The sequence below is a fragment of the Spermophilus citellus genome, assembly GCF_964194105.1.
Source record: "Spermophilus citellus genome assembly, chromosome: 3".
Classification (NCBI taxonomy): Eukaryota; Metazoa; Chordata; class Mammalia; order Rodentia; family Sciuridae; genus Spermophilus; species Spermophilus citellus.
Window position 1 is genome coordinate 172,419,683 of NC_138184.1, and position 22,034 is coordinate 172,441,716.

Sequence of the window (22,034 nt, forward strand, 5' to 3'; positions counted from 1 at the left end):
ATTAATAAAATTCTATAATGAAAAAATGCAATGATTTTCACTGTCCTGAGCAACACCCCCTCAGTGATTCTACAAGTTTCTCATATTCTGAAATGGGATTTTGCAAAGTGAATCTAAAACTGTGGTAAACCAATATATACTCTGCCCTGTTACTATAGAGGTTGGTGAAGAAACAGGAAGGGAGATTTTTTTTGACACATAGTAGTTGTACATATTTATGGGATACAGTGTGATTATTCAACACATGTATACATTAGGTAATGATTAAATAGAAGCAATCAGCATTTTCATCTACTTAAACATTTATCATTTCTTTGTGTAGGAGCCTTTAAACTCACTCCTTTTTAAATACAGATTAATAGCTAGTGTTTCAAGTATATATGCTATGAGGCCAAATCTGCTGAATAACTCACTCAACTTCCACCCATAGTCCCCCCTCCTTCATAGAAGTTGTATGTGTATGGCCTTTTGACAAGTTGTAACCCAAAGTGCATCAATGAAAGTCTTGACTATTTGGCTTTCATAACAACAAGAACAGACAGACTTTTTGCCTTTAAACACTGTGCTTTGCCCATTTCTTCTAGCCTGGTAAATGAACATAACACTGGAGATCAAGTAAGCCATATTGCAAACATGAAACAAAAAATAAAAATATCCTGAGCAATGTAAAGATAGACTTCAAATTTTACTGGTATCATGGATGACTAACTTTGTACTATCTTCTTCTGTACTTTGTGTTATATGAAACCCAGAGTCCTACCATTAGTCATGTTTTATTATCTTGGCAGGCAAAGATGGTATTATGGGATACAGTGGAGAATTACTGAGCCAGAATGTTGGATTTAAAATAGTTATTTTGGAGCCCAAAGAAGAGTTTACAACTCTCGACATCAGAGATTGTAGGTTTAAATTTTTTTATATTCTCTTTAAATCATCTACATGGAGGCCATATAAAGAAAGATGGTGGTTTGGGGATATAGCTCAGTGGTAGAACACTTCTTTAGCAAGCACAAGGCCCTGGGTTCAAGTCCCAAAAGTTAAAAAATTAAAAACAAAAGAAGGAAAGACGGTGTTGTGTGGACAGGTGGGTAAATATAATTAACAATAATGCACTGTATATATCAAAACAGTTAAAAGACAGGATTTGGGATATAAAAAAATCACTGTAAAAAATTATGTTTAAGATGATGAATATATTAATTACCCTGATTTGATCCTTACTCAATGTAGACATGAATCAAAGCATCACACTGTGCCACATTAAAAAGTATGAATATTATGTGTCAATTAAAAAAGTAAAATTATCTTAAAATTTTAAAAAGAAAGATGATGTGCTATTAAAAAATATGAAACCTCAATATTTTACAAAACCTTAGCCCTTTCTCTTCTGTTTCAACCAGCACTAGGATATTTTTATAATTATTGGAAGCTTACTTTTTATGCCTGTGCATCAAAATTGTTAAAAGATTTGTTGTTCACAAACACAGGGAATAGCCTAAGGAAAACATTTATGTTTTTATTATAGATCTGCATCATCTTTCCTAACTTTGAGTTGGGGCAGCATGGGTTAATTTCTCAAATTATGTATTCATTCACTTGATAAATATTTTATATAAACTTATAAATCAAGGAATATAACATGAATAAGACATAGTCCTAGAATTCCAGGACTTACTCAATGTGAGTAGATTATTGAGTACCTTGATTAAGAGAAAATAAAAAGGGGTTGGGGATATAGCTCAGTTGGTAGAGTGCTTGCTTCATATGCACAAGCCCCTGGGTTCAATCCCTAGCACAAAAAAAAGAAAGAGAGAGAGAGAGAGAGAGAGAGAGAGAGAGAGAGAGAGAGAGAAAGAAAGCAACAAAAATTATGTTGAGAAACTGTCATATTTGAACTTAATTATGCAACTTTCTATCAACTACTTTAACATTAATAGATTACCCAGTCATCTATTATTTGGATGATATTAATAATATCCCAAAGCAGACTGTATCACTACCCAGAGCAGGAAGTAAAAAAAAAAAGCATCTGGTATAAATAATTCACATTATATAGGCAAAACCTCTTGAGAATATGAAAGGAAGCAAATATGGTATAGATGATACATTTGAAAAGGTAGGGAGATCTGGAAAACAGTATTGAGGAAAGGGGCTAAGAAGTTAATTGAAGGAGTATCTACCTAATGGCATATATTTTCTCACTAAAGAAGGTTGGAAGGTGAAGGTGAAGGGCAATGAAGTGGAGAATTTCACATAAGAATTAAACTAGAGTTATATTAGTCTGCTTAAGCCATCATAATAAACTCCATAGGCTAGGCTGTTTAAACAACAAAAACTATTTCTCACAGTTCTGGATGCTGAGAATTCCAAACTAAAGATCCCAAGCTAATTGAGCTCCTGATGAAGGCTTTCTTCCTGATGAGAAGATATCACACTGGAGAATTTTGAGGGAACACAAACATTCAGCCCATAACAAGAGTTTAAATAGAGTCTGTAAAAAATGGAAGGAAAAAGAAACCCCTGGAAGGACAGTCAGAAACTGTTTAGGCTGAAGTTAGCTACCATGAAGGTTCAGAAAATCATTAACAGTCTTCTACTTCCAGCCATAATGAGGGAACTAGCACTAGACTGTTGTCCCCACCATAAAATACTAGGAAATGGTCAAGATATATGAGACAACTAATTTTAGATGTTAGATAACAGGCAGCACAATATGTGATCTCTGAAAGGAAATAAATGTGATGAGGCCTATGACAGTCCAGACTTTCTGCTTAAAAGCATTTATTAGCTACTTTTGAGAAAAGAGATGCCAGTCTCACTATGCTGAAGAGATATTACAGGAGTTCAAGGTTGTTAATGTGGCTGAAATTTATGGAAAGAAAAGTGGCAGATGCCCAGAAAAAGAGCTTTAGAAATCTGCATATGGATCTTCTTCAGTCTTTGACTATATTTTAAGCTGTGTATGTGCAGAGTGAGATTCTATGAAATCTGACAAAAAAATAACTACCAGTAACAATGGATCTCTCAGGGATCTATACACAAGCTACTACTAGAGTTCATACAGAATTGGAATATTTATTAGTCAAGACAAAGCAGACTGGAGACATGCCATTCAACATTGACCCTGATAGTTCTCATGATAAGAATAGGGATAAACTAGCCTTAGTCTATAAGTCACAGCAAACTTTTCCTTAATCAAAGCTTCAATACAAGCTGAGAAAAGATTGAGCTTGGGGCTGGGATTGTAGCTCAATGGTAGAGCCCTTGACAAGCATGCGTGAGGCACTGGGGTCAATTCTCAGCACATATATAAATAAATAAAATAAAGGTACATCAACAACTAAGAAAAAAATTTTTTAAATCCTCAAGTAAATTAACTAACTACCAGAATAAAATGCAACTCTTTAAAGAAAGACAAAAATATCTAGACACTAGGAATCTAATTTATAAAATGTCCAGCTATAACAAAAAATTACCAGATTTGTAAAGAAGCAGGAAAATGTGACACATAACCAAGAGAAAAATCAAAAATAAAAACACATGGAGAAATTATAGGGAAATAGAAACTAGTAGACAAAGGATTTTGAAGAGCTGTTATGAAGACATTCAAGGAATTTAACTGGAAAATAAAGTTAAAAGAAAGGAATGTGGTATTTTTAAAATGAACCAAATGAAAACAATATCTATAATTTAAAACTTCATTAGAAGCTCAGCAGAATGGCACATGCCTATAATCCTGGCAACCCGGGAGGCAGAAGCAGGAAGATCACAAGTTTGAGGCCAGTCTAGGCAACTTAGCAAGACCTTGTCTCAAAATTTAAAAATAAATAAAAAGAGAACTGGGGATTTAGCTCAAATGTAGCATGCTCCTGGGTTCAATGCCCAATACTAAGAAAAACCGAATTCACTGGAACAGTTCAACAGCAGACTAGACCACACACTTTAAAATTACTGAAGAGATTGCTACCTCTGATTCTGCTGCTGCCAGCCTGGGATTGCCTGGAGGTCTTCTTTCTGGGTGCTGTTGCCAGAGAAGAAACCACTGCCCTGTATGCAACTGAAGCAGACAGTGCTGCTGACCCCTGGAGATGACCTGGAGACACTGCCCCACAGTTGCAGTTGCAACACCACTGCAGCCACCACTACTGCTGACCCACTGCCTGCTGCCAACAACCACTGCCACTATCGCTGCTATCACAACCTAGAGGACTGTTTCAGGGTAGACTCCAGGTTTGGTTGCATGTGGTTGTACCCTTTTTGGAATACCAGCCAGAACCTGGAGCCTGGGTGCCAGCAGGTTTACCACCACAAAAGCCTCTGTATGGGGACTCCAGCTGGGACCTGCAGGTCCAATGTAGGGGTCCCTGCAGGTTTTGAGGAGCCTGGGGTCTTCCTGCTGAGAGTGCCGTGGCCATTGTATTGCTGCTGCATCTCAGGGTTACTTCTTTGCATGAGTGTATCCCTGGTGTTCTCTCTGCAAGTAGGAGCAGCACTGAGATCTTGGGACTGCAGCATGGCTAATCCTGAGGTATCTAAAGCTTAGATCAGTGGGATAGAGACTGGGTTTGTGAAGGCTGATCTGGGTTTGGTGATCCCAAGGGATGTCAGAGATAGGACTGAGAAACTGTCAAACACTGACAGAGACAGTTCGACTTTCCAGAAAGATTTATTTTATTTTTTGATTCACTACTCTCTTTAATATATTTGGAATTACATTTGCATTAGTGTGTGGAGGACAATGATATATGACTGGTGTTTTGCATTTTTGTTGTATTGTTATGTCTTTGATTTTTTTCTCTTTGCTCATATTCTTCCTCTCTCTTGTCTTTTTCTTGTATTTTCTTTCTAACTTTTCTCCAACCAACGGCCAATCCCTGTTAGCTCCTCTTCCACTTTTCCTGTGAATTTTTACTTCTAGCTTCTCTCTTCTTCCCTCACAAATATTGCATACTATACTACCTCTGTTCTCTCATCCACCATTTGAAATTGTAAATCACTTTAACAAATATTCTATTTGTATTATAGATAGTTATTGAGCTCATCATTTTGGTTCAATGAAAGAAAGCAGGCACCTTAGTGGGAGCGATTAAGTTTAAGGCTTTATATTGTGTTCACTGGATTCTGTTAATATTGGTCTTACCACTAAAGGTGAAGCACTGGAAACCTTCAGGGACACTATAAGTCTAAAGGGTGGAATTTATCCTGTCTTAGATGCATACTTTTAGATGGGAAAACACATTAACAGCATGAAAAAACAAGGGGAAAAGCACCCCAAACAAATCAAGATGCTTCAACAACAGAAACCACTGATAACACAATAGAAGAAATGTCCAAGAAGCAGTTCAGATTGTATATAGTTAAATTGATATGTGAAATGAAGGATAGTATAGGAGTGAAATCAAAGAAAAAATACAGGAAGTGAAAGATCACTTCAATAAAGAGTTAGAGATTATGAAAGAAAAAAAAACAAGCAAAAATCCTCAAAATAAAGGAATCAGTAAACCAAACTATAAATTCAATAGAAAGTATCACCAACAGATTAAATCACTTGGAAGACAGAACCTCAGACAATGAAGACAAAATATATAACCTTGAAAGTAGAACACGTGAAGAAGATGGTAAGAAACCATGAAGAGAATATCCAAGAATCATGGGATAACATGAAAAGACCAAATTAAATTTCAGAGTTATTGGAATAGATGAAGGAGCAGAGATACAAACCAAAGAAATGCACAATCTTTTCAATGATAATAGCAGAAAATTTCCCAAACTGAAAGAACAGAATGGAAAAATCAAATAAAAGAGGCTTATAGGACCCCAAGTGTACAAAATTACAGCAGACCCACACCAAGACACATTATAATGAGAATGACTAACACCGAGAATAAAGATAAAATATTAAAGAGAGAAAAAAAATCAAGTTACATACAGGGGAAAACCAATTCGGATCTCAACTGATTTCTCAGCCCAGACCCTCAAAGCTAGGATGTCCTGGAATAATATATTTCAAGCTCTGAAAGAAAACAGATGCCAACCAAGAATTTTATATCCAGCCAAATTAAGTTTCAGATTTGAAGATGAAATTAAAACATTCCAGGATAAAGAAAAATTAAAAGAATTTACAACTAGAAAGCCTACACTACAGAGCATTCTCAACAAAATATTCCATGAGGATGAAGTGAAAAAAAAAAGTGAAAACCAGCAAAGGGAGGATCAACACTAAAGTGACATTCAACCAAAAGAGAAACTAAGACAAATCAAAAACCAGAAATAAACCAAAATGATAGGGAATACAAATCATATTTCAATAATAACCTTGAATGTTAACGGCCTGAACTCATCAATCAAAAGACAGACTGGCAGATTGAATTTAAAAGCAAGACCCAACAATATGCTATCTTCAAGAGCCTCACCTCATGAGCAAAGACATCCACAGGCTGAAGGTGAAAGGATGGGGTTTCCATTCTATTTTCAGATAAAGTAGACCTCAAACCAAAGTTAATCAGGAGAGACAAAGAAAGACATTTCATACTTCTTAAGGGAAATATATATATATATATATATATATATATATATATATATATATATGCAGTACATAACAATTGTAAATATTTATGCCCCAAACAATGGAGCATCTATGTACATAAAAAAAAAAAACTCTTCTCATTTCAAGAGTCAAATAGACCACAATACAATAATACTGGGTGACTTTAACACACCTCTCTCACTACTGGACAGATCTTCCAAACAAAAACTAAATAAGGAAACTATACAGCTTAATAATACAAACAATAATTTAGACTTAACAGACATATATAGAATATTTCATCCATCAATGAACAAATATACACTCTTCTCAGCAGCACATGTTCCTTCTCTAAAATAGACCATATCTTATGCCACCAAGCAATCTTAGTAAATAAAAAAAAAATTAAAAACCCAGATAAAACCCTGCATTCTATCAGATCACAATGGAATGAAATTATAAATCAATGATAAAATAAAAAATAGAAGCTACTATAACAAATGGAGACTACATAATAAACAATTGAATGACAAACGGATAGTGGAAGAAATCAAGGAGGAAATAAAAAAAAATTTAGAGGTCAATGAGAACACTGATACAACATATCAAAATCTCTGGGACACTATGAAGGCAATACTAAGGGGAAAGTTTATTGCATTGAGTGCATTCATTAAAAGAATAAAAAGTCAACAAATAAATGATCTAACACTAAATCTCAAATCCCTAGAAAAAGAAGAACAAATCAACATCAAAAGCAGTAGAAGACAGGAAATAATTAAAATCAGAGCTGAAATTAATGAAATTGAAACAAAAGAAACAATTGAAAAAATTGAAAAAACAAAAAGGTGGTTCTTTAAAAAAATAAATAAAATAGATAAACCCCTAACCATGCTAATGAAGAGCAAAAGAGAGAAAACTAAAATTACTAAAATACAAGATGAAGAAGGAAATATCACAACAGACACATCTGAAATACAGAAGATAATTAGAAACTATTTTGAAAATTTATGCTCTATTAAATAGAAAATATTGAAGACATCGACAAATTTCTAGAGACATATGACCTACCCGAACTGAATGAGGAGGTCATACATGATTTAAATGCACAATTTCAAACAACGAAATAGAAAACCCCATCAAAAGCCTACCAACCAAGAAAAGCCCAGGACAAGATGGATTCTCAACCAAGTTCTACAAGACTTTCAAAGAAGAATTAACACCAATACTCCTCAAAGTATTCCATGAAATAGAAAAGGAGGGAACCCTTTCAAACTCATTCTATGAGGCTAATATCACCCTGATACCAAAACCAGACAAAGACACATCAAGGAAAGAAAACTTCAGACCAATATCCCCGATGAACATAGATGCAAAAATTCTCAATAAAATTCTGGCAAATCACATACAAAAAAATGTTAAAAAGATAGTGCACCACAATCAAGTGGGATTCATCCCAGAGATGCAAGGTTGGTTCAACATATATAAATCAATAAACATAATTCATCATATTAATAGACTTAAAAACAAGAATCATATGATCATCTCAATAGATGCAGGACATCTTCATGTTCAAAACATTAGAAAAACTAGGGATAGTAGGAACATATTTCAACATTGTAAAAGCTATATATGCTAAACCCAAGGCCATCTTCTAAATGGAGAAAAATTGAAAGCATTTCTACTAAAAACTGGAACAAGACAAAGACATCCTCCTTTATCCCCTCTATTCAACATCATCCTTGAAACTCTAGCCAGAGCAATTAGACAAAGAAAGAAAGAAAGAAAGAAAGAAAGAAAGAAAGAAAGAAAGAAAGAAAGAAAGAAAGAAATTAAAGGGATACAAATAGGTAAAGAAGAACTCAAACTATCACTATTTGCTAATGACATGATTTTATATCTAAAAGATCCAAAAAATTCCACCAGAAAACTTCTAGAACTAATAAATGAATTCAGCAAAGTTGCAGGATATAAAATCAACACCCATAAATCAAACACATTCCTATACATCAGTGATGAATCCACTGAAAGAGAAATTAGGAAAACTACTCCATTCACAATAGCCTCAAAAAAAAAAAAAAAATACCTGGCAATCAATCTAACAATAGATGTGAAAGACCTCTACAATGGGGATTCCATCTCTTGGGTCCCCTTCTTCCTCTGGGAGAAGTCTTTTCTGCTGTCGTTTAATAAACTTCTAATTTCTACTCTGACCTTGCCTCGGCGTGCTTCTTTGGTGTTATTCTTCAACATCGGGGAAGCAAGGACTCGTCACCAGTCAACGGCGGTAACATATTGGAGGTCCCAGACAGAGATTCTACACCGAGGTAAGTGCACGCACCCCATGTCTCTTTGAGGTGCATCTTTCTCTCTCTTTCTTTCTGGAGGATAAGGTGGGTACCTGACAGCTACTTAAACGCAATTAGTGCAGCCGCCACTTTTCAAGACTCGGGTGAGAGGTTCCCGGCCTAGGCAGCTCTCAATCATCTGTTCAATACAGAGCAGGCATGTTGGGTTCTGTCAAAGCCGCTTCCAACTTTTCTGTCTGGGCCCGGAGAGCAATTGGCGTGAGTACACAGTGTCCTGAATCCCGATCTGCCTCAGATGCGTGGAGGTGGAGGAAGGAGTTTGGAACAACTGCGGAATTCCGGTCTGGGCTACTCTCAGACGATTCCTAAGGTTCCTTTCTCTTGAGCCCCCTCCCGACAGCCCTCAGGGGTATCTAGGGTGATCGGTAGATGAACGGCACTGAGGGAAAGCCCCAATCACATTTGCCTCCATATGGGCTATGCAACACTCCCAACCCCGCATCCATTCCCTCCTGGATGCTCCCCTTCCTTCGCAGGTCAGAAATGTTAGCAATTCAGGTTGCAGGACTGAGAAAGGCATGAGATAATTAGTAAGATCTGCCCAGGTTCCCTAAGGTGCATAGGTAATTTTCACTAGTCTGTTTTACCGCCCAATGTTTAAAATGTGCTGTGTTCTTTAAGCTACTAGAGAGGCATTTTTAGAATCAACTCCTCCGGTAATCTGCTACCTTACAACCAGTAGATATCCCCTAACACTTAGGCGGCTCCTTTAGTCTACAGAGCAAAGGCAACAAAAGAGCACACGATTCTCTTTTATAAATTTGAACCTCAGACGCTCAAGGAAAAGCGCCTCATTTTCTTGGCCTGGCCTCAATACAAACTCTCTGATGGAGAAACCTGGCCACCAGAGGAAAATATCAATTTTAATACAATTTTCAGTTTGATAAAATTTACAAAAAAGGAAATGGTGTGAGGTGCTGTATGTTCAGATTTTCTTTGCTCTAAGGGAAAATCCTAAATTATGCCAACAGTGTAAAGTAGACTTAGCTATGATATCTGCCATGAAGAGAAAAAATCTTGGACTCACTGAGGAAAAAGAATCAAGAGAAAAATTGGGGCTGATCAAAGTACATACCCTCTTCCCCCTTCAAAACCTAAGGCAGATAAAAACTGACTCTACTGGAAAGTTAGGAGATATGCCAGATTGCCTGGGATCGGATCTATCCAAAGGAGCTAATCCTATAAGTAAAGGGGAGACTGAGGGACTCCCAGCAGCTGCCAGAGCCATTTTCGCTTTGGGGAAATTCCCCATTCCTTCCTTGCACTGTAAGGATTACTCCACCTGAATGCAGTAAAGTCAGTCACACTGAGACCCTTGATTTTACACCTTTAGTTGCCCCTATGTGAAAACATCTGATCCACTCATGGGGAAATCTATGGTGCCACTGATAGGAGTCATAATTAAATGTAAGTTCAAAACCTGGAGAGATTTTTTCTTATCTGGTCTGTTTTAAAGGTTATTATAGATTGTTTCTTGGGGATAATCTAGGTTAAATGTGTGTCTAAAAGATGATGTTTCATTGTAACATCTGGTATCTAAATTAGTTTGAAGCATTGCATAATCTTGCAGTTAGAAGTTGGGGTTAGTTAATTGTTTAGTTTGTGATTTCAGATAATTCATGCCAGAGAACTTAAATACTTAGGATATAAAATTAAAAGAACTCTACTTCCAAGTTGGCAAGTAACTCCCAATCATTTAGCTTTATTTTTTTTTTCTCATCAATTTTGAACTGGGTAGCCTGAGAAAATTTCACTAGGTATACCAGTGCATTAACTTGTGCAAGGATAGTAAATTATGATATGGTATCTGTTCCCCTCAGTGTGTAAGATTCAGGAAAAGAAAGTGTTGGATTGGGACGTTGGTTGGTCTGGCTTATTGAAATGACATTAAATAGCAACAGTCTTAGAAAATTTTAAAAGCTTAATTTTGGATATACATGGTAGTGTGTGGTTCTCTTTTAAAATTTTTTCAGGCGATTTAATGTAACTTAATACTACTTTAGGAACTTCAGAACAAAGGAAGTGACTTAATGATCCTAAAGAAATTTCTTCTGTGGTAGCTTTTATATTATTAAGATCCTATTTTCAGTTTTGTGTGAGCAAGTTTTTCTAGTGTAGGAAAATGTAAAGGTATAAAATTTTGAAAATTGTATCTTAAACTTGTATCATAATTTTCAACATCCAAACCTGAAAATTGTGACTTTATGGTTAAAATGCCTTAGGCATGAGGTTTCTGCTCAGAATTCCAGTTTTCCCAGTTTCTTCCAGACTTCAGCCAGGACTTAAGTTGATATACAAATAGAAGAAGCCTGGAGCACTCAGTAGGAGACAGATCTGAGGCCCCCCCCCCAAAAAAAAAAAGAGTAAAAGTGTCTTTTTATGGGAACTCAAACTAGATTAAACCAAAGAGTAAATTGTATGGCATTTACTAATTACTGGCTGGTCAATTTTTTCTAGGACTTTTGCCTTTTCTTAGATTCTGTATTTTTTTTTTTGAGCTCATGATTTTGATCCTACAGACAAGTTAATGTTTTTCTGATAAGTTCTATTTTTGATCAACTGGAGTTTTTTTTTAAACATTGCAATGAAATTTCACCTGAGAAAGCTGCAAGGCCTTTACTATTGTGTTATGTGTTACAATTGTGTTACGTGTTGTATGTCAATATGTCTATATGTGTGTATGTCCATATATCATGCAGTGATATGACAATTGATAGATATATGAGGAGCACTCATAAAAAATTTAAAAAATGGATCCAAATATCTTTGATTCACGTGATTCAAATGGCTCAATTTAAATTTGGTAAATAGATAAAAAAGAGGTCTTAAATTAAGCTCATAAGTTTTTCTAGGTGTTCAAAAAAGGCCCTAATAAAATGTTAAATCTGCTTAAATTCAAAAATTTACAAGTATTGTTTCAAAATGTGAACAGAAGGAGGTTAACAGATAAAAAAGAGAAACTAGAAGGTTCTAGGTATGGATTTAATAGAGGGAAAATGTGTTTCTGGATAAGAGTCTATATGATTAAGTAATTAAGAGGGTTTAAGTAAATGATATAAAGAAGGTCTGTGTAAGTTGCTTATAAGTGTATGTTTTTGAGCAAGTAATCTTAAAGAAATTAAACAGCTGGTTAAACAAGTGCTGTTGTTTGAGAGAATTGTTCTATGTTATTTCTTTAAAAATAAACTTGGTTAATATAAAAACATCAATGTAATTGGTGCTATTAATGTGTTCATATCTTCCAGGTATACAAGTCTGTAAGGTAGAAGCTTTAGAAAGAGCATTATATCAAGCTGGTGTTCTAAAATTGTATGGTAATTTTAGGCTTAAAAGAAAAACATGTTGGAAATTTATTTATTATTTGTATTCTATAACTGGACTTGTTATCCAAGTATGTAAAGTTCCATGTTACTTTTTACACTGAGATACAATTTAAATGTATTTTTAAGTTAATGAGAGCCTAATCTGTGTAAAGGTTTTATTGCAAAACACAAAAGTACTTTGCTATTTTTCTACAAAAGGTTAAAAGCTTTCTGCCTTTCTTTAATTCATGTTCTAGATGTGATATTATGTTGTGTTAGCTAATATTCATGTGAACTTGAGCAACAATTTATGTAGGCTTTGTAAAATGATGTCTAAAAAGCAAAGATCAGCTTCAGAACTATAGTATTTAAGATTTATGAAGAGCTCCGCCTTACTTGAGATAAGGCTCTATGTCCCATCTCAATACATGTAAGAATGACTATGAAAGAAGTAGACCAAATTTCAGTACATTTAAAGTTGTGTCCAAAAGTTGTTTTTTTGTCACGATTACCAGGATCTCAAACAGGGGATTATAATGTATAACTCTGCCAAAATTCAAGGCAGCTATTATATGAACTAAATGTTTTTACTCTTGATAATTTTATTTTGTAGTTTTCTTCTAAATGATTTAAGATTGCCTGTTAATGTTTTACAGAGGTACTGATTTAAGAACACACAACCTGGGTTAATTTAAGATAATGAGTTATCACCTACAGGATAAAGAGATAGACATTAAAGCCCAGTACTCTTAATATAAGGCTGTTGAAATTTATTTGCTAGATGTTTAAGATTAAGTTTTAAAATTAAAGTTAAATTAAAAGGGCCAAGAAAACCAATATTTGGCTCCTGCCCTCTGAGTCAGTCTGAATCAGGGAATAGGGGACTTCTCCAAAGAGCTTTGCAACTCTAGGCCATATAACCTCCTGATCAGGGAGATTAATGAGACCAGAGGAGGACAGAAAGCCAATCAGTGAAGAGGAGGGTCATCGAAAAAGGGAGACATCCCTGATGCTTCTGAGGGAAGCCACATGGTCAAGCAAGGCCTGGACCCATCCTAGCACAAATGGCACTAGCAGAACTGAGAAGCTGCTGTAAGTTCCCCGAGGACTCCCAGGGAAACTCAGCTGACTGTTAACAATAGATAGAAACAAAAGTCAGTTTGACTTGCTTCATCTTAAACACTTAGCAAAGACAGTCAAAGCCAAAACACAGCTATTCCTGGGCATTTTAAATGATAATAATAGTTAGATGTAACCTCCAAAAATAAGTAAACTGGAGGCTACAAAAGAGATTCTTAGGTAAGAATGCCTGATAACTATCAAAAGGAACTGCCAGAGTAGTTTTTAGTTTAAGGCCTTTATTTCTAACCTACACAGGTAGGCTTAGTATTTGCTAGGATGGTTATCCAGCCCTAAGTAACAGAATTAAAGATTTCTCTATTAGACACAGAGGTCATACTAGTAAAAGGATTTTGCAAGATCAGATGACATTAAATTATTAAACTGTATCTTAAGGAAAAGGACATCTGTAACCCTAAAAGTTAAATGTTGTGTTTACATCCCTGACATTTCTGGCAATGTGACAAATATCCTTAAAGATTTACATTCTCAGATAGAAGCCATGTCCTCAGCAACTTTGTCATGGAAACAATATCTTAGCTCCTGGTTCTTGGTACTTCCTGGTGGAAAACATTGTTAGTCTTTGTCTTTGCCATCATACTCATTGGCATATTCCTGTGCTATGGGATTTATTGTTGCATCAATATGGTTCCAGTACTAATGAATTCTTGTTTCTCTTATAGACCACCCATCACTCAAATGGCCTTCCAGTCTATTACTTCTCAATCAGACTTCTATCATGGACCACTCGATAGACCCGATTTTTAAAGGGGGACTCCAAACTGCTTGCCCCACACCGTCCCTTTTCAGCCTGAAGAAGCCAGAAAGATCTTCTTCGCCCCCCTTCCTTACAGCAGTAAAGAGTTCCCAAATTAGAGGGGGGAATGAAGCCAGATTTAAAGTTAGGTAGTCAGTGTAGTTAGGTAAATCGGGTCTAATATCGAGTGAAATCTAAAATGGAGGCCATGCTGAGACTGATTCCAGGAAACGCAGGACAACTCATAGAATGTTAATGAAGTCCTGAAAAGGCCCTAGGCCAAAGTCCATCCCAAAGAAGTGTTAATGAAGTCCTTCCTGCTCAGACTACTTCTTTGGCCCACCTGTGTCTCACCCCTCGGGCCTTCCCACCTACATTCCATCACTGAAAGAAACTATAAAATGGAGAGACAACAGCACTTCCACGGATTCCATCTCTTGAGTCCCTTTCTTCCTCCGGGAGAAGTCTTTTCTGCTGTCCTTTAATAAACTTCTAATTTCTACTCTGAAAAAAAAATGACCTCTACAATGAAAACTACAGAACACTAAAGAAAGAAATTGAAGAAAACCTCAGAAGATGGAAAGATCTCCCATGCTCCTGGATAGGAAGAATTAATATTATCAAAATGGCCATACTACCAAAATCATTAGACATATTTAATGCAACTCCTATTAAAATCCCAATGACATTCTTCATAGAAATAGAAAAGGCAATCATGAAATTTATTTTGAAAAATAAGAGACTCAGAATAGCTAAAGCAATCCTTAGCAAGAAAAGTAAAGCAGGAGGCATCACAGTACAAGACCTTAAACTATAGTACAGAGCTATAGTAATAAAAACAGCATAATATTGGCACCAAAATAGACCTGTAGACCAATGATACAGAATAGAGGACACAGAGACAAACTCACAAAATATGGTTATATCATACCAGACAAAATGCCAAAAACATTCACTGGAGAAAAGATAGCCTACTCAACAAAATTGGTGCTGGCAAAACTGGAAATCCATATGTAGCAAAATGAAATTAAACCTCTATCTCTCACCCTGCACAAAAATCAACTCAAAGTGGATCAAAGACTTCGGTACTAGAACAGAGACCCTGCTCCTAATAGAAGAAAAAATAGACCCAAATCTTCACCAGGTTGGCTTAGGATCTGACTTCCTTAATAAGACTCCTATCATGCAAGAATTAAAACCATGAATCAATAAACGGGATGGATTCAAACTAAGAAGGTTCTCAGCAAAAGAAACAATCAGTGAGGTGAATAGAGAGCCTACAGAATGGAAGCAAATCTTTACCACAAGCACATCAGATAGAGCACTAATCTCTAGGATATATAAAGCACTCAAAAATCCTAACGCCAAAAAAAAAAAAAAAACCCACAAATAACCCAATCAATAAATGGGCCAAGGAACTGAACAGGCACTTCATAGAAGAAGAAATACAATTGATCAACAAATAATGAAAAAAATGTTTAATATCTCTAGTAATTAGAGAAATACAAATCAAAACTACTCTAAGATTTCATCTCACTCCTGTCAGAATGGCAATCATCAAGAATACAGGCAACAATATTTTTTACCACATCCTCGCCAACATTTTGTTGTGGTAAAAAAGGTACGCTCATGCATTGCTTGTGGGACTGCCAATTGGTGCAACCACTATGGAAAGTAGTATGGAAATTCCTCAGAAAATTGGGAATGGAACCACCATTTGACCCAGCTATCTCACTCCTTGGTTTATACCCAAAGGACTTAAAATCAGCATACTATAGTGACGCATCAATGTTTACGAAGCTCAATTCACAATAGCTAGACTATGGAACCAACTCAGGTGTCCCTCAATAGATGAATAGATAGAGAAAATGTGGTGTATATACTCAATGGAATATTACTCAGCTTTAAAGAAGAGTAAAATTATGGCATTTGCCAATAAATGGCTGGAGTTGGAGAATATCATACTAAGCAAAATAAGCCAATCCCACAAAACCAAATGCTGAATGTTTTCTCTAATATGTGGATGCTAATTCACAATAAGGCGGGAGGCACTAGGGAAGAATAGTGTTACCTTAGATTAGATAGAGGAAGTGATGGGACTGAAGGTGAGGGGATGTGGGGATAGGAAAGATAGTAGAATGACACAGACATTATTACTGTATGTATATATGTGACTACATGTATACTCATAAAAATGAGAAATTATGTCCCATCTGTGTATGATGTATCAAAGTGCATAAATGCATTCTACTGTCATGTATAACTAATTAAAACACATAAAATCTTTTTTAAAAATTACTGAAGAAATATTAATAATGGAGCACAAAAAGAAAATATATCAAAATGAAGCACAGAAAGAAAAAAAATGAACAGAAAATCAATGAACTTTGGGGCAACAAGTTATCTAATAGATACGTTTGAAAAGGAAGGAGACTAAAGTAATTAAAAAAAAATGGCTGAAAAAGTTCCAAGTTTGCTAAAATATATACACCCACAGATCAAAAAGGACAAACACAGAGAAAACTATACCAAAGGATATCAAAATCAAATTACGGAAAAGTCAAAAAATCTTAAAGGCAACAAGGACAAAAGGCACATTACATACAAAAGGGGAAAGAATATCCAGCCACTGACTTACCTGAAACAATGCAAGGCAGGGCCAGAATGTAGCACACAACAGTAAAGTGCTTGCCTCCCTTGTGTGAAGCTCTGAGTTCAATCCCCAGGCACAAAAAGAAAAAGAAAAGAAAAGAAAGAGAGACACCTAAATAATTCAAAGCAAAAGATAATGGAATCACATCTTGAAAAGAATGAATAGTACCAAAAATGAAAAACTAGCCAGCCTAGGATTCTATATCTAGTGAAAATACCTTTAAGAAAGAAGACTTTTTCAGAGAAATAAAAGCTGAGAAAATTCAGCAGGAGTAGACCTGTATTTCAAGAAATGTTAAGAATTTCATCATGCTGAAGGGAAATAGCTCCAGATGAAGACTCAGATCTAAACAAAAAGAGCAACAAAAAATAGCCAATTTGTGGGAAAATATAAACTACTTTTTTCTGGGGTTTTACTTTCTTTGAAAGATAACTGAACACTTTTCTCTCTCTATTCCCTTCAGCCCAGTCCTAAAGCCACTAAGTGGAGCCAAGCAGAGGAAGCATCCATGCAAGGTGAGGGGTACAGAAGGAGCCCAGGAGGCCCAGAGCAGGGCATCCAATTAACTGAGTGTGGAAAGGGCAGTATCCCCTCAATGGAGAAGCCTGGCACAGAGTTCTGGAGCCCAAGAAGTGTTAAAAGGTTGTTCTCAAGGAGGAATATCCCCAAATGAAAAGTTGGAACCCAAATTGGAAAAGGAAGGCAACTAAGGAAATGTGGTTCATTGTGGGTTACTGGAGCCCAAAACAGGTTATATCCCAAGAAGAAGACATCTACCCAAATCTAAATCCTGAGTCACTGAGAGGATACACTGAGAAGAAGAAAACATGATCATGTCTGTGTACTCTAGTAAAAATGCCTAAGGTAAATCAACTCATGCAGAAGTATTAAAAACACACCCAAATTGAGAGAATTCACCATAAAACTTGCCTAATTCTTCATGTCAAGGTAGGTCATGAAAATTAACGAAAGACTGAGAACCTGTTCCAGACTGAAGGAAACCTAGGAGACCTGACGACCAACTGCAACATATGTCCTGAGCTAGACCCTTTTGCTAGATCATCATTGGAATAACTGAGGAACCCTGAATTAGGTCTAAGGATTTTGATGATTGACTTTAAGAGAAGAAAACATGTTTATAGGAAATATATCAATAATATTCCAGTGTTGTGACATAGTATATCAGAAACTCATTCTCAAAATTTTAGGAAAAAAATTCTTTGTAACATACTTGTAACTTTTCTGCAAGTCTGAGATTGTTAAAATTTGTTTTTAATTGTGCTGGATAAAATACAACTGACTATTTAAAACAAATATAATAAGTGGGAGGGAAAGGGAGAGAAAAGGGAAATTGCATGGAAATGGAAGGAGACCCTCATTGTTATACAAAATTACATATAAGAGGTTGTGAGAGGAATGGGAAAAAAAACAAGGAGAGAAATGAATTACAGTAGATGGGGTAGAGAGAGAAGATGGGAGGGGAGGGGAGGGGGGATAGTAGAGGATAGGAAAGGTAGCAGAATACAACAGTTACTATTATGGCATTATGTAAAAATGTGGATGTGTAACCCATGTGATTCTGCAATCTGTATTTGAGGTAAAAATGGGAGTTCATAACCCACTTGAATCTAATGTATGAAATATGATATGTCAAGAGCTTTGTAATGTTTTGAACAACCAATAAAAAAACAAAAGAAAAAGAGTTCCAGACCAAAAAATATATATAATAAATTATATTGTGAAGTTTATAAATATATAGAAACAAAATATATGACAATAATAGCTAAAAGCACAGGAGAGAGGAAATAAAAGCACACTGTTGTTAAAGTCCTAAATTATATATAATGTGGCATAAATTCTTTGAAAGTAATCTGTGATATCTTAAAAATACATAATATAAACCCTAGGGCAGCAATAAACAAAGAAACATTATCAGTCAAGGCATAGGAGTTTATAGAAAAAAAAAAGAACAGCTTCACAAATGTAAGAAGAAATGTGATACAGCTTAGAAAATCAAGAATGACATACTAATACTGCCATATTAATATGACATAAAGAGAAATCATAGGGTGAGAGTCATAGACTTTATTACCTAAAACTTTAAATTTCTGTTATCAAAGGACTCCACAGGAAAAATGAAAGCCTCAAGTTTGGGGAAAATAATCTCTAAATAGATTCCAGACAAAGGGATATGATTATCAATATATAAAGAGCTATTACAAGAACTGTTGGTATTTTTAAATATATACTTCACAGATGCAGCCTTATAGAAGGAATATCCTATTAAACTGATGACAGAATCAGTCTTTAAAAAAAGAGCTATTACAAATCAGTATGAAATTTATAGAAATTTTTACTAAAAGACAAAATATGAGCTGGTAATTTGTAAAAAGAGAGAATAATGGTCAAAAATACAATCATTCTAATTCCCAAGATATACATAAATGGTAATATTATATAGTATATAATTAATTCATACAAACCTGTAATACTGCATTTTCAGGTAACTGTGAAATATCAAATTCCATAGACTTACTCTTGAAAACAGCTTCAGAGAAACTTGGTTCAAGAGAAGCAAATTCTTCAGAAGATCTCATTTTTAACCTTCTTTTCCAGTTTTTCAGCTCAGATTCATGTTTTGATATCTGCAATGAAAATAATTAACAAATTCCATGGATTTGTCATAGAGATCAAATAAGATGATAGCACAGTGTTTAACATAATAGCACCAACCTAACATTATTTATTATCCTTGTTATTTCATAAATTAAAATTTTCTATATGCATTTTTAATACTCCCTGAACCACCAAAGCTTACATTACAGATCAATTTGTCTTAGCTGTTATACAACATTGGCACAGGTAGTCACCTTAAAGATCTGGTCTACAGAAGAGGAAGGAGAATAGAGGGAAGGAAGAGGGGAGCGAAAGAGAGGTATACTAGGGATTGAAATGGAATAAATCAAATTCCATGCATGTATGATTTTGTCAAAATGAACCCAACTATTATGTATAACTATAATGCACTAATAAAAGAAAAATTCTCAATCCATTGAAAAAAAATTGAATCTAACCTCCTCTTTTATAGATGAAGAAACTGAAGCCCACAAAGTGAAGGTGCTGGTAATAAAAGGGCATGGAAGGGAGGTATTTAGCAGAGAAATAGCAAAAATAAATAAAAATTTAAAAATTAAAGGAGGAGGAGTCAGAAGGAAATTATTTGGAGATTTGCCTGATTTATCTTTTCAGGAAGTCTACATTATTACTCTGATACATTCCTGAAAATGTGTAATAAATATAAAATGCTAAGGATAAACTAGCATTTCACACCCATACACATGCAATTTCCATGTAATTAATATATATAGAGATAATATAAATATATATATATATTTATCAATTAGAGTCTAAGGAAAAGCATACATTGGAGGGCCAACACACACAGATGTTCCCTGCCTCTGCTCCCAGCACATACCTGTCATCCTCACTCTACTTGAATATAGAATGACTGTTTGCCAAGAAATTATATAACTAGAAGAAAATTCCTTCTCTAAACACCCAATTAACTATGTAATACACATATATATTAAGAATAATATTAAATTACTCTTCATATGATATGTACTCTATATATCAACTAGAGTGTGCAAAACATTATGCTTGGTGTATAGGGAAGATTGTGAGAATACTGCCTGCTCTCAGGAACATTCAGCTTAAGGAAGGATATTTAAAAAACAGGGGCTGACTGGTCAGATACAGTAACCTACTTTGCCACAAGATAATTAGTGATCAGGCATAGAAGACAGTGATCAAAACACTAGATTAATACACAAAGTGGTAGAAAGCACTGAATGAGCAGACACAAAATGGTACCCAAAGGTATTCACAAAAGGCAAAGGCTAGAGGTCAGCCTACAAGAATGACAGCCCAATACCCATAGATTATAAATGCTAAAGAGCCAGAACTGTGCTTTAGCTTTTCAATATCCTCCACAGACTCTAGAGCTGTTTCAAGCATACATGAGTAAAAACAAAGATCTCATATGCTATTCCTGTGTGGTATTGTCCATTTTAACATCTGAACCACTTTTGTGTGAATAGGGGCATTGCTCATGCCCTCCAAGGGGCAACCACAAAAGAGAGAGATTTGATTTAATCCTCTTTTTCCTCTTTATCCTAACTTAGTATTTCAAAGAATATTAATAAAATATTGCCTACTAAATAATATAACTACAAAAAATTCCAGCCTGATGCTAGTAGTTACTCTGAACATTCTTAAAAAATTTAAGTAATGATATAATGATAACTTAAGCGAACTAGGGTGTTTTTATGCTTAGAGATGTTATCTTGAGTCCTCTATTTCAGTTCCTAGTGGGTGTTCCAGTTAAGAATGATTCTTTAAACTTGCCAATTTAGTAATTTAAGAAATCATTTAATGTTAAGGTTGTGATTTATTAAATTGAATGTTGAAAAAGAATAAATAAATAGCAATTTAATCTTATCTAGAAAAGGAATAGATTGATTCAACTTCATCATTTATTTCTCTAAATCATATTACTTTCTCTTCCACTTCAGACATCTACCTATCTAAATATTTACTTAGTTTATTTATCAATAAATATAAACAAAATGTTGAAAGATTGTTTCTTGATTTTCATAGTTCAAATTAAACAAAAAAATCAGAAATATTTGGGATATGATGATAATGAACTTAAAATTTTAAAACAGAATATAATAAAATGAAAGAGTAAAAAGAAATACTTTGAATAACTGAAGTGGAATTTAAATTACTATATCATTAAAAAAGCAAGAATACCAGCAAAGTGCAAAGTATGAAGGATTTTAATATTTTCTACATATAGCATTATTATCTGAGGCAATATACTATAACTAAATCAGATTCTTTAAAAAATTAAGTTTTCAATATACCATACCAACTCCTCTTCTCTGATTTTATTTCTAATTCTTACAATATCCCGCCATTTTGCAATGAAATTCCTTTGCCTGTGATCTTGGAAGATCTTTTGTATCCGTAATATTGCACCTGAAAAAAATTAATAAAGTCCTTATATAATTAAAGCTGTTTCAAAAAGAACCCAAATGATTCAATATTCTGTCATGCTTATGAACCAATGTTGCATCTGATGTTTTTTCTTGATTTTAATGACACCCAAAATTAATTATTTGAAAGGATTAAAAAGTGCTCCCGAGACCTTATGAACCTGTAAACTTCACCTTTGCCCTTAGAAATGTGAAGATATGTATAGAAATGTGAAGATATGTATCATTTCTTTTAAAACAAATCTATTTCT

General features: G+C 34.8%; 1 protein-coding gene across 1 annotated transcript in view; it reads right to left on the reverse strand.

Annotated features, from left to right (window-relative positions):
* The window catches only part of FBXL13 (F-box and leucine rich repeat protein 13), a gene marked incomplete at its 5' end in the record, with an annotated part of 221,317 nt that overhangs the window by 168,953 nt on the left and 30,330 nt on the right, over positions 1–22,034 (reverse strand). Inside the window, 2 exons of the mRNA XM_081283294.1 lie at positions 19,207–19,368; positions 21,703–21,766. Of these exons, the coding sequence (XP_081139420.1) occupies positions 19,207–19,368; positions 21,703–21,766 (226 nt within the window). The remainder of the gene's footprint in view (positions 1–19,206; positions 19,369–21,702; positions 21,767–22,034) is intronic.